Raw genomic sequence first — 12463 nt, 5'->3', positions numbered from 1 at the left:
TAAAGATGAAGCAATGCTTTTGCTAGCTGAACTGGACGGCCTTTCTCTCATCTGGATAAAGAGATGAACCAGGAGTGCCCTGGGTGCAAACTGGAAATTATCCAGAGCAGTTATCCAAGACTAGGTTTGAATTTCCATACCTTGTCCTTAGGGAAAGGTCAGCACCCGCTTCAGCTAGTAATGGAATGATGGACTGGTTCTTCATTTCACAAGCATAGTGGAGGGCAGTCCGTCCTGACTGGAGAAAACCATAATACATATCCTTCAGGAATGAGTTGCATTCTTACCCTAATATGCTTCTCGCTAAGCACAAAATTTAAAAAGACCACTATAAACTCTTTCATACAAGCTCTTGAATTATCATCTATTTATACCCTTGGTCTATGGTTTCATCCACCTCTAGATTAACTATTGATTTATTGCTGGTATATCTATGCTATTCTACTCCAAAATGGCTCCAAGCACTGTACAACAAAATAGAAGTTAAAAATATCAAAACAAAATAGTGACAATTAATACATATTACAGAATATATGCAGTCCACAGTGGAAATACAATTGAGCATCTTCTTTGAATTATACAGTAAACTGTAACCAAGGTTGAATTCACATGGCCTGCGAACTGTTTTTGAGTTAGTGAGTTAGTTCACTTTGTATTACTTTCTGCAACAGTTTCAGAAATACTCTGGAGTTCTCCTGTGTTCCTCGATTGCCTTGAGATTTGGAAACTCATCTTATTCCATCATGGTCCTGAAGCAAGTACAAGATTACTTGCTTCAGGACAGAAGAGACAGACTAAAAGGTCTAGTCCTATATTATTCCGTACATACATTAGCTCACTGAAATAAAAATAAGGTCTGATCCTGATTTGAACAACCTTTCTGTGCCTATTGTGTGGTCTTAATTAGTGAGTTGGGACAGGTGAAACCCCAAAGTTCTGGAGGAAATAAATGATATTTGTGCCAGAGACGCTAGTATTTGATAAAGGGCTGAACTCTTCATGGCCTTTTCTGTTGGTTTTGTTTTTCAGTTTTAATGATGAACAAGCTATTGCATTTTTTTCAAGAATAATACCTGCAACCCAACTATATGGCCATGTAATAGGCTTCCTGGTGCATTTGGAAGACATTCTCTTCCTGCCTAATTGCTCTGGACAATACGTGTTAAATTTAAATATGCAACAGTTAAAATATAAATCGAATAGCACTTCCACACAGCTATCAGCCTCATACCTCAAACCTTCTGCAGGAATTTTGCACCGCTGCACAAGTGTCCTGACTGATATTCTTCTTTCCAACCCTGAGCCATTCAGTTGATAAGCAGAATGGCACAATAAATGGCGGCCAGCTAACATCCCATCTCACCCTCACTCTTCCCTTGCTGCTTTGCTTTGCTTGGTGAGGCAAAGCAAGCAAAAAACAACAGCTGAACAACGGGCATAGGGAATGGCAAAGTTGTGGAGAGTCAGGGAAAGGTGGCAAGAGGCTCTATTGCCTTTTCCCTCCTGGGAAAATCTCAGGAGCTGGGACAGGGTGGACATTTTCACTAGTGGGAGGTCAGCCATCTCACAGTTCCAGAGGAAATCCTGCCAGATTGCAGTAGGCTGGGGAAGCCTGGGTTGTGAAAGGCTTTCCTCCTTCCATTAATCCCTGCTCCTTGAGTATAAGAACATCAGAACAGCCATAATGGATCTGGCTAAGACCATCTTAGCCAGTATTTTGTTCATGACAATGGCCAGTCAGAAGCCTTTGGGGTGCTTTTAAGCAGATGGAGACATACCCCTTTCTCATCAGCTTCTGCTGTGATAGTCTTTGGAAATGTGAGGGAATGTCCAGGGACATGGAGGAGGAAGCAAAACCGCTACAGGAAGGAATTGGAGCATTGTAGATAAGGTTCCTTGGGCCTCTCAGAGCTTGACTGGAGCCACGCTGCCCCAACCCGGAGGTAATATTTCAGCCTAAAACTATTTGACCTCGATAGATCTCATCTACTTTGGCTGGCTTGGTCCCACACAGGAGGAGCAAAGAAGCAATTGATCCCATCTTCTCTCCATATAAGGGAAAGAGTGCATTTCTTAAAACCACAGGAATAAAAATGGTCATGTGCTGCTTCGTCCTTCATGGGCCCTTAGGAAAAGGAAGAGATTTTCTGTATCACATCCACCTACCACCCCAACTGTGAAATAGTTCTAGAATATAGGAGTAGATGCACTTACATCATCTGTAGCATTAACATCTGCACCAGCTCTAAGTAGCATCTTGATGAGGTTTTCATTCTGCTTACTTTTAGATACCTGTTTCGCAGATTTTATGAGTAAGAAAGGAAGAACAGAAGATTATTGGAAAAATGGGTAACATCATCATACGAAGCAGTCCGCTAATGAAGACCTTTTCTTACACATTTATCCAAATAAAAACCTGCTGAGAAGGTATATGTACTCTTAAGCTTCCCAACACTAAGCATTATAAAAAAAAAAAAAAATTATAATGAGAAAATCTGATTTACTGCCTCACAAGTTCTAGGTCCCAAGAACCTGTGTGTTGCGCTAAGTGTGTTACACCCTTTCATAATGTGTTGCGGGATCATAGTCTTCATGGGATAGCTCATTGTGACTACGTACTAGGAAATTGCAGTTGGGTACATGGTGAGCGTGCATATCCATTGTGGTTATATGTGCCAATTAGCCAAGGGATACATTTTAATACTTAGGCAATTGAACAGTGCCTGAGAAGCAGCTTTTGAGTGTTGGCTAATCCTTTTCTTAGGAACTCAAAAATGATTGGGGGGGGGAAATAGAACGTCATAGGAATTATGCAGATGAGCCAACCTCCCAGTCATATTGCCTGAAACAGCTTTTTCTAGCTTCTGGATGTTGTAACTTCCTATCTAGCTAGAAATTCTAGAAGCTGTAACCACCAGCACATCTAGAACACACCAGGCTGAAAGGCAATGGTAGAGAATCATATATTTAAATACTAATGCAGAAAACCCTCTTCCAGGAAAAGCTAGCATCACCTTACAGATAACATTAAAAGAGCTCCTGAACAAATTAGAATAAAAAGTGCTCCTGTAATCAATGGATACAGAAAATATGTGTAAACCTCTGAGGGTGTGCTTTGCTTCCAAGAAGATCTGAGCAAAACATCCTCGTGAGTCTGCTTTGCATGGCAATACGGCCCCTCACTTTCTTTGTTTTGCCTCCTCAGGATCCTCTCCAGTTGGAAGAGGCTTCTGTGCGTGCCCAGGAGCCTCTTCTAGTCTTAGAGAGAGCTGGATAATGCTAAGAAGACGCTCTGAGGAAATTCTAAATCTTAAGCTGGAAGAAGCCTTTGAAAGTATTCAGCTCCAGCAAGAAGCCTCTTTGGGTTTTGGCCAGTGACAGAATGAGAGATAAGAGACCCCAGGGGGGTCCCGGCAGACAAGATTGTAACCAACTGGCCAGCTCCCAAGAATCCGAGAAATCCCAATAAGAAAAGGTAGGAAGTCATTATCAAAGAATCCCTGCAACTGCTGGGTTTCAAAAGCAAGCTAGAGAGAGAGAGAGAAAAATCCCAACTTCTTTGAACCTCTTTCTCACTCTAGTCCTACGTATCAGACTACCTGGTTCTTTCTTTTGAGTGGACCGGCTTCTTCCCATCCCTTCTTTGTTTGTTCAGTGGTCAGAGGTGCTATCGTATTCCTTTTCAGTGATTGGGTGAGGACCAACTCACACACGGAGGTGATGTGACGCTCTTCATTGAGACAAATCACAGTTGCCTCTTTGCATCAGGGAAGAGAACCATGGTACCTCTAGAACCCAAAGCTCTGCATTGAGATTAACCTCTGATGTCTCCCACCAGCCTTATAAAAACATGTAACTACCACAAAGGTGATCAGACGAGAGAAAAAACAGGGGGTCGGAATATAATTGTTAGCACCATTTTGATACTAGCTTGACATGGAACTTACCATCAGGAGGTATCCTCGCAGCATAACAGGCATTAAAAGGATGATGAGTAAATAATCAAGGAAACCGAACCGTTTTTTGACAGCATAGTGCAGACAGGTTCTTTCTTTCTAAGAGAAAAGGAAGAGTTATCATTAAAATTAGGTGGGGTTTTGATGCCGTTCATCATTCAATCTACCATAAATGCTGTGTTAGTTTGAAAAGGTTTTCAATGCCTTCCCATAACAGAAATTGCCCTGGGGGTTTTCTTGGTTCCAGTAGAGTTTCACTCAGTTAAAAAGAAAGGAGTACCTAGGTCTAGCTGTTGAGAAAGTCTACCATCCTGGGATAAGCAAGTGACAAAGAATCTAGGAAAAACTAGTACCTATCTGAATTGTTACCATCCCGCAGCCTTCTTCTTTTTTCCTAATTCGCACATGAATAATGTATACATTATAATTTGCACATAGCTGAGGACATGGGTAATCGGTTTAGGGCAGTGCAATCCTTGCCCAACGCAGCTTGTATCTACTGACCAAGAAACTCTGGGAGCTGACCTGGTAAAGATTATTAATACCTCCCTGAGGGAGGGGAAGTTTCACTCTTTTTCAAAGAAGGCGTTTAGTAAACCTTCTCCAAGAAGTCCTCACTTGATCCCGCAGACAGTGTAATTACAGGTCAATTATCCATGCTTGACAAAGTAGTCAAAGGTGGTAGCTCCTTAGTTTCAGGCAGTTTGATGAAACAAATTATATTTCAAACTGGCTTTTAGGGCAGGCAATGGGGTTCAGACTGCCTTAGTCAGCTTGACGTATGATCCTCATTTGGGGAGAATGTGACTATGTTGGCTCTCCTAACAGCTTTCAGTACCATTGACCATGGTATCCACTTGGCACTTTTTGGAACTGGGGCACTCCTCTGCAATGGTTCTGCTCCACTCTTTCAAAAAGGATCCACGTGGTGTCACTTGGGAGGATGGAGGCTTTTTCTCCCTGATATTTTGAAACATACATATGAAACTGCTAGGAGATATCATCAGAGATTTGAGCTGAGTGTTATGATGACATTCAAAGCAACGTCTCTGTACCAGCATCATCAGGCAGTAATATAGTATTATTTAGTAATATATTATTTAATAATAAATCAAGGTGGCAGCCACAATTGGATAATTGATGTCCAACCCTCTTTTTGCAAGATTCATATACGTGATATGTACAGATTTTAATTTGATTTAATAGTAAATTTGTTAAAAAATATAATTACAATGATAAAAAACTAATACAAAGTAAAAAAAAATAGAAGGTGCAGAAAAGAAAAAGAAAATGGGGAAAAAATGGAAAAGAAAGAAAAATAAGAACATAGAAAAGAAAAAGAAATATATAAAGAAATGACTTCCCCTTTCATCACAACAAGTCTAAACAATTTTAGTAACTTATCACCTACTCTTAAAATACAGCAAATGGTCTCTTCTTCCCATAACCCATCTCTTATCTATAAACAAATCCTTAAAACCTCGTCATTTCAGTCCTGATCAGCAAAAGCTCATTAAGGGTTACCAGAGATAACAATATAGCTATTTTAACTTTCATGAAATAAATCAACTTTATCTTCCTTCCCTTTACTTTTAACAATCTTGAATTCCTTCAAATAATGTCCTAGAACTTGATTCCTTTCATTTTTTCTTTGTCTCGTCTCACAAAATTCTTCAAAGCTTTAACAAGCCTATTTTGTAAATCCGATATAGGAAAATTATCCAGATCACTCTCTTGGTTTGTTAATTTGTATATCCCTTTTAATTATTAAGAGATCAGCCATTTTCTTTTGTATGTTCAGAAACACACAATAGAGAAGAAAACATGAGAAAGTTGTCCTTTTATAATCTACTCTGCACTGATTGGGGCAGTTCCTGTAAACAAGCTAATGGAAAATCTCCAGAGTTTTTTTTTTTCTCTTTCCAGCGATCTTATTTTGTACTGCTAGAGTGTGATATTGCCTAACTAATCCACTACCTGAAAGTTTCTTTTGCTGGATTTCTTTCTCACTGGCAATTTTATGGTTATATTAATTTTAAAATGGCTTCCAAAAGACCCTATAGAAGTGCTTCTGCAGACTTTGGCTTTTTGAGGCAGATGTTTGATGACTTTTCAGCTAAAGTTATACAGACTATAGATGCTAGATTTGAAACGAGAGAACAAAAATTGGATAAAAAAATACAGAAGATGGACACTGTTGTAAAACAAGTTACTGACAAAGTACAAATAGTGGAAAATAGAATGGATGCTAAAGACGCTGAAATGGAAAAAGGATTGGATAATTTTGTTCTACTTGAACTTAAAGAGAACAGATTCTGTTTCAGATAAGAACAATTTCTGAAAGTGCTCAAGAGAATATCAGACAGCTAGTTGTGACTACTCTCTCCAATTTATTAAGTTGGGAAGAAGTCAGGATGGATCAAGAAGTCGACAAGGCGTATCGTATCAATTCACGTTTTGCAGCTGTCAGAAAACTTCCTAGAGATGTTATGGTTTACTTTTGAGACAGTCAACAAGAGAACAAGTATTACAGACTCACTGTGATTCTACAGTAAGGATTGCTAATACAGATATAATCGTACTAAAAGAAATACCAATTAGAATCTTGAGAAGAGAAAGGAGTACACCTTTTTGACAGAGATTTTAAAAAAGAGCAAGATTCCATTCCATTGGCATAAATTGAAAGGGGTAATCTTTACCTTCCAACAACAAAGATTCAATTAAATTCTGCCAGAAGGCCAAAGATTTCCTGGCAAGATATGGATCAGAATTACAACAAGAAACAGAGGGGAAGGCCTTGCAGAGTCAACAACAATTGGAGGAAGGGCTTGATGACCAGGTTGTTGAGACGGGTGCTACAGTTAAAGACTTTGATAAACTCTTTTCTTAATTATGGATTATAAATACTTAACGTGGAATATTAATGGTACAAACCATTCCCAAAAAAGATGAAAAATCTTTCATTATTTGACAAAATTAAAACAGGATATAATTTGTCAGCAGGAAATTCACATCAGAAAAAAAGATGAAAAATACTTGATTTACAGAACTTTAGGTGAAGAATTTATATCAGTAAATATTAAAAAATCTAATGGAGTTGTTTTACATATTAAGCCCTATTTGAAACCACAATTTTATTATCTGCTGAAAGAGGTAGATATGTTGCAGTTGAGACTGAGTTGCAAGGATGAAAGTAACTTTTGTAAACATCTGATGGATCAATTGTCACCTTTCACATAGGAAAATTGGTGCTTGATGGGAGATTGGAATGAAGTAACCTCACCTCAGATGAAGGGGAACTACTTAACCAAGGGAGGCTACCTAAGTCTTTTTTTGACTTGATGGAAAACTTGACTCTGATAGACTCTTGGAGACAAAAAAATGGGAATGCCAAGGAATACACCTTTTTTTCAGAAAGACACAAATCTTTTTCTAGAATTGAGTTGATATGGATTTCAAAGACTTTGGCAAATAAGATAAAAAATATGGATATTTTACCAAAAACTTTTTCAAATCATAATCCAGTTACATTGATATTTAAGAAGAAACCTACAACATTTAAGTGGAGATTAAATGATTCGACATTGCAAAAAGAATTAGTAGTAAAAGAATGTGGAAAAAAGCTAAATGAATACTTTACTAACAATTGGGATAAAGGATCAGATTTAAAAATTGTTTGGGATGCCAGTAAAGCAGTGTTGAGGGGCTACTTCATTCAATATAACCGGAAATTTAAAAGGAAACATCAAGAAAAAATTCAAACTATTCTAAATGAAATAAAGAGAAAAGAAGATAGCTTACAAAAAATACCAACAGATACTGATATCTTGCACCAAATTAAGCTTCTACATCAGCAACTATATATTTTAACTATAAAAGAAATAGAGACAAAGTTAAAATAGACAAAACAAAAATACTTTCAATTTGCAAATAAACCAGGGAGATGGCTTGCATATAAACTGAGAAAGGAGAGAGACAAGGAAATGATAATAAAAATACAAGAAGAAAATACCTACAGATAATGTAAGATCCAAAAGTCTTTTCATAACTTTTTTTCAAATCTGTACAAAAGACCAGAAGTTTCATTAAATGATAGTGACGCACATCTAAAACCCCCCCCAAATTTACCAAAACTCTCACGATCTCAAAAACAAATTATGAACAATCCTTTGACCACCTTTGAAATATCAGAGGCTATCAAAAAGGCTAAAATAGGGAAAGCCCCTGAACCAGATGGATTGATGAGTTCTTATTAGAAATGTTTTGAAGATGAACTGTTATTACCATTTAAGTGGGTGATGAACTCTATTCTAGGGGGCTCAGCAATACCAGAGACTTGGAAGGAAGCTAATATAATGTTATTGCCAAAAGAGGGTCAAGATCCAACTATGACTAAAAACTACAGAGCGATCTCTTTGTTAAATAATGATTATAAGCTGTTCACATCAATATTAGCAGAGAGATTGAAAAAGAACTTATCAGACTTTATATATGAAGATCAGTGTGACATTGTGGTGGAATGGAATTATGAAGGCCAGGTTCAGGGAGAAAAACATTTTCTTTCATCTCTGCGGCACATGGGAAATCTAAGAGGATGAGACTCGCACCTCCCTGAGGAATTCACAATGTTGTGGCTGGCATTACTTGGGAGCTGGGGTTTCAGTCTGGGAAGATTCTTGCAAGAGGTTGTAGCTAATAAAAATTGCTGGACTGAATTTACATGGTCTCTTGGAGTTCCTTGGGCTAGGCCTGACATCAATCTTCCAAGACTCTTTTACTACCTTCCAGATGAAGGAATTTGAATCATGGCAACAGATCCTCAGGGAGGTGCCAGTCTCATCCTCTTATATTTCCCACGCCCCTCAGGAGATGAAAGAAAATGTTTTTCTCCCTGAGCCTGGCCTTCATAATTCCATTCCATCACAGGCGTCTTACCTAAAAGACAACTGAGAGACAATGTAAGAATTGTTCTAGATATCATATTTACAACATCATAATGAAAAGCAAACAGCTCTGATCTTTTTGGATGCAGAGAAAGCTTTTGATAATTTGAACTGGTTTTTCCTGCTTAAAGTTTTAGAAGATATGGGCGGTGTATAAATAAATAAATGAAATGGACTTCGGCGAGAATTTTCTGCAAAGGATTAAATTGATATACACTTTCCAAAAGGCAAGTATTATTGTTAATGATGAATGTACAAAACCATGTGAGATACAAAAGGGGACAAGACAGGGTCGTCCCCTGTCACCTTTCCTCTTTATTTTAGTCTTGGAAGTGTTAAATAGAGATACTAGACAAGATGTGGATATGAAGGGTTTACAAATCAAAAAGAAGTCTTTAAATTAAGAGTCTTTGCGGATGATTTAGTTATGATCTTACAGGAACCTCAAAATGAAATGGAACATTTAATGAAGAAATTGAAAGATTAATTTGGAAAATGAATATATTAAGATTGTATGGTTAAATGGGCAAAACACTTTGGATATAATATGTCAGGGGAAAAACCCCATCAAACCCAAGAGACAGACACACCAGAATATAGACCACTTCAAAGTTCTAAAGTATTTACTAAATGTTAATTCAATAAGCAAGTATAGTTCAATACATAGACCTTAGTTCAAACAACAAAACATAACTTACTTACTTAAGATCCCATTGCAATGAGGTACAGCATGTACAAGCGGTCAACCTGGACAGCTTATGGCCATGTGGCGCCGAGCCCCTCCCAACAATCCTTTTTATTCTTCAAAATCACAAACCACAATTGTGACTCCCAGGATGAGCTACTGTCCTTGGTGCTAATTTTACCACACTTCCCTGTTCCATCCTTGTGTCACACTCCTTTTATCAGCATTTTACTTTGTCCATCTATTTTCCGACTTCCTGTCCATGACTGAAAACTTTAGTCCACATAGCAATTTTATTTATTGCTCCATAAGCTTGTTTTATTCAGTGTTAGCATTTATTGCTTTATAAATAGTTTTATTAGTATGTTTCAATTAACAAAGGCCTTAAGTATTACTAAATCAGTTTTTCCCCTCACAAATATAATGTTAGATCAGTGGGAAAATATGTGGAATAAAGGGTTAAAGTTTACTCTTAATTATATGTGAAAAGAAAATTTCTATAACACGATATACTGTTGGTATTTGACACCAGATAAATTGTCAAAGATGTATAACAGAATCTCAAATGTCTGTTGGAAATGTAATCCATGTGAAGGTACATTCTATCACTTATGATGGACTTGTGAAAAGGCTAAGCAATATTGGAATATGATATGAGCTTTGATTCAAAAGATTTTGAAAACACATGTACAGTTGAAACCAGAGACTTTTCTTTTACGTATGATGGATAAACAAATGGAAAGACAACACGGAAATTTATTTCTTTATATGACAAGTGTGGCAAGACTCCTATATGCGCAAAAACTGAAGGATATACAAATACCTATTGCTGAAGAATGGATCTTGAAACTACTGCAGTGGGCAGAGATGATGAAACTCACCGTTTTGCTCAAAGACAGGGCCCGTCTAACTTTCTCTCTCATTGGAAACCACTCTTAGACTTTCTGCTTGATACTCAAAAAAATGCAACTTTTATTTTGGGATGTTATACTGATAGAAATATCTTGTACAAATCATATGTATTATTCAAACAGATTAATTTTTAGGAATCTTTCCGAATATTAGATTAAAAACTATTTTTATTATGTATATTTTTAGATATTAGAGTAAGAGGTGAATATATTTTTTATCTCTACCTGTACCAAGGAAAGTTGGAAGCTACTCTTTCTTTCTTATGTCCCCTCTTCTTCCCCCCTTTTCTTCTTTCCCCTTTTTTTTCTCTTTTTTGATTTTTCTGTATTTTAACTTTTTTGGAAAACATAATAAAGACATTATTGGGAAACAATGCAATATATTGTAGGAGTTGTCAGACAACCTGCTAATTTCCAGGGAACGTAAGCAACAGTTCTCAAAATATTTCTGAATTAGAACTCCACACAAGTGAAGCCAATATTCCTACTGGTGAGGGATGTGAGGAGGATGTGAGGAACTCTAGAAATGGAGCGCTATGGATTTGTCATCCCAATTTCCAGTTTTCTTTTTCCAACTATGTTCAACTTTCTATAATTAATGACCAATGCTCATTAATCCATAATCAATCCTCATTGATCCATATCCCTGTAAAATTCAAGGTTTCCCTGATCATTCGGACAGCTTCATAAGTAACTTTATTTTGGTTTCATTTCTATCAGCCCTCACTTCCTGAATTTAATTTTAAGGGAAGCACTGCTGAACAAGCAATTCCATTAGGCATTCTTCCATTGTTGATGTTGCTTGAAAGCTTCACCCTCTGAGAACATTCATGCAGGCAATTCAAATGTCTACGGAAAGAAAACAGCTGTAGGTATTGCATATGCAAAACTGCATAAGCGAGGTTTTCTCCCTGCAGGTAGAAATACTGAACAGATGGATATTCAGAGTGGGTGATGTCATCAGAGCAGTGTTGACTCTTTCCAAATGTCCTGGATCCTTAAAAAAAATCAGTTTGAAAGTTGATCAACTGAGTCTTCTAGAGAGATGATTGAAGGATGGATCAAGAGAAGCAGCTGGATCAGTGACTGAAACAATATCTTTAGCAACAGTGACTACAAAAAAAATGAAAATAACTAAAATTATTTTTTTAAAAACATCTTACGCACCACTTATGGTTATCCCAGATTATGTATAGAACAGATTAAGTTGACTGTGTAATGCCAAAAAAGGGGTAGAAGAAGAATGGAGTAGGAAACTTTGGGCTAGGAAATTAATAAATAATTCCCTACTAGCTAAATTCATTTGTATGAATCTGCACACAGAATTTATTTCCCAAGCAAAAAATAATGGTGCCTTCTTTCAACAAAATAAGGCATGAAAGGAGATCTTGGTGGGCTTCTCTCACCTAGTTAAACTGCTATCTACCCCTCCCCGTATTGGCTCCACTTCAAAACGGCTGTTTTCGATCCTCTGCTATTTTACGCCCTTCTTTCTGATCTAGTCACAGCCCGACTCTGACTGACTATATCACATGGCATGTCCCCTCCCTTCCGATGGCTGTTTGCTGCCCTGTCCAGCCATTTTGTCCTGGGCTGATGGGCTCCTATGTTCTCCACAGGATTGGTAGCTGGATTGTTTTCTTATTATCTGGCACTTCATCTAACAATGGCCAGTTACCTCAAGGAACTTCCCTTGCCCTGTGTTTTCCCACCCCTTCCAGAAATTCATAGTTCTGCTCAGCCCCTATATCTTCCAGTGGGCACCCTTTCAGTTGCTGCCCACGCTGGGTGAAGCGTGATCCCCTTGCTTTCCCACCCTGCTTCCCACCACACTACACAGGTTTCCTTCCCTCTCTCTCCTGTTTGAATTAAGCCAGAAAGTTACAGGGAGATTCTGCTCATTTTTCATAACCTAACCCTCTTTCAATTTCCTGTATGACTCCTTCTTTGTTTTCAGATCTTCACTAA

The 12463-nt window shown here is 37.7% G+C and overlaps 1 protein-coding gene across 1 annotated transcript; it reads right to left on the bottom strand.

The window, feature by feature from the left end:
- Window positions 1–97: 97 nt before the first annotated feature.
- On the bottom strand, window positions 98–10507 carry LOC148214011 (ankyrin repeat domain-containing protein 22-like). The gene is made up of 4 exons (XM_088128964.1): window positions 10466–10507; window positions 3948–4055; window positions 2215–2292; window positions 98–238 (listed from the first exon to the last, which is right to left on the bottom strand). Exons 1-4 carry the CDS (start codon window positions 10505–10507, stop codon window positions 98–100), a joined length of 369 nt encoding a protein of 122 aa, XP_087985090.1.
- Window positions 10508–12463: the final 1956 nt, after the last annotated feature.

This window comes from Python bivittatus, unplaced genomic scaffold (genome assembly GCF_059951505.1).
Source record: "Python bivittatus isolate LINGU-HERP-01145 unplaced genomic scaffold, Pbiv_v1 ctg000780_np1212, whole genome shotgun sequence".
NCBI classification, from domain to species: Eukaryota; Metazoa; Chordata; class Lepidosauria; order Squamata; family Pythonidae; genus Python; species Python bivittatus.
The sequence above is the reverse complement of the archived record's forward strand: the minus strand, read 5'-3'. Positions and strand labels throughout refer to the sequence as shown.

Excerpts from the sequence above, each read along its gene's own strand:
- LOC148214011 (XM_088128964.1), bottom strand. The coding sequence starts at position 10,507 with ATGAGAGAGAAAGTTAGACGGGCCCTGTCTTTGAGCAAAACG. Across the intron at positions 4,056-10,465 it reads CCCTGTCTTTGAGCAAAACG|AAAGAAAGAACCTGTCTGCA; the intron begins GTGAGTTTCATC and ends CTTTTCTCTTAG. Across the intron at positions 239-2,214 it reads ATGTTAATGCTACAGATGAT|TCAGGACGGACTGCCCTCCA; the intron begins GTAAGTGCATCT and ends GGTTTTCTCCAG.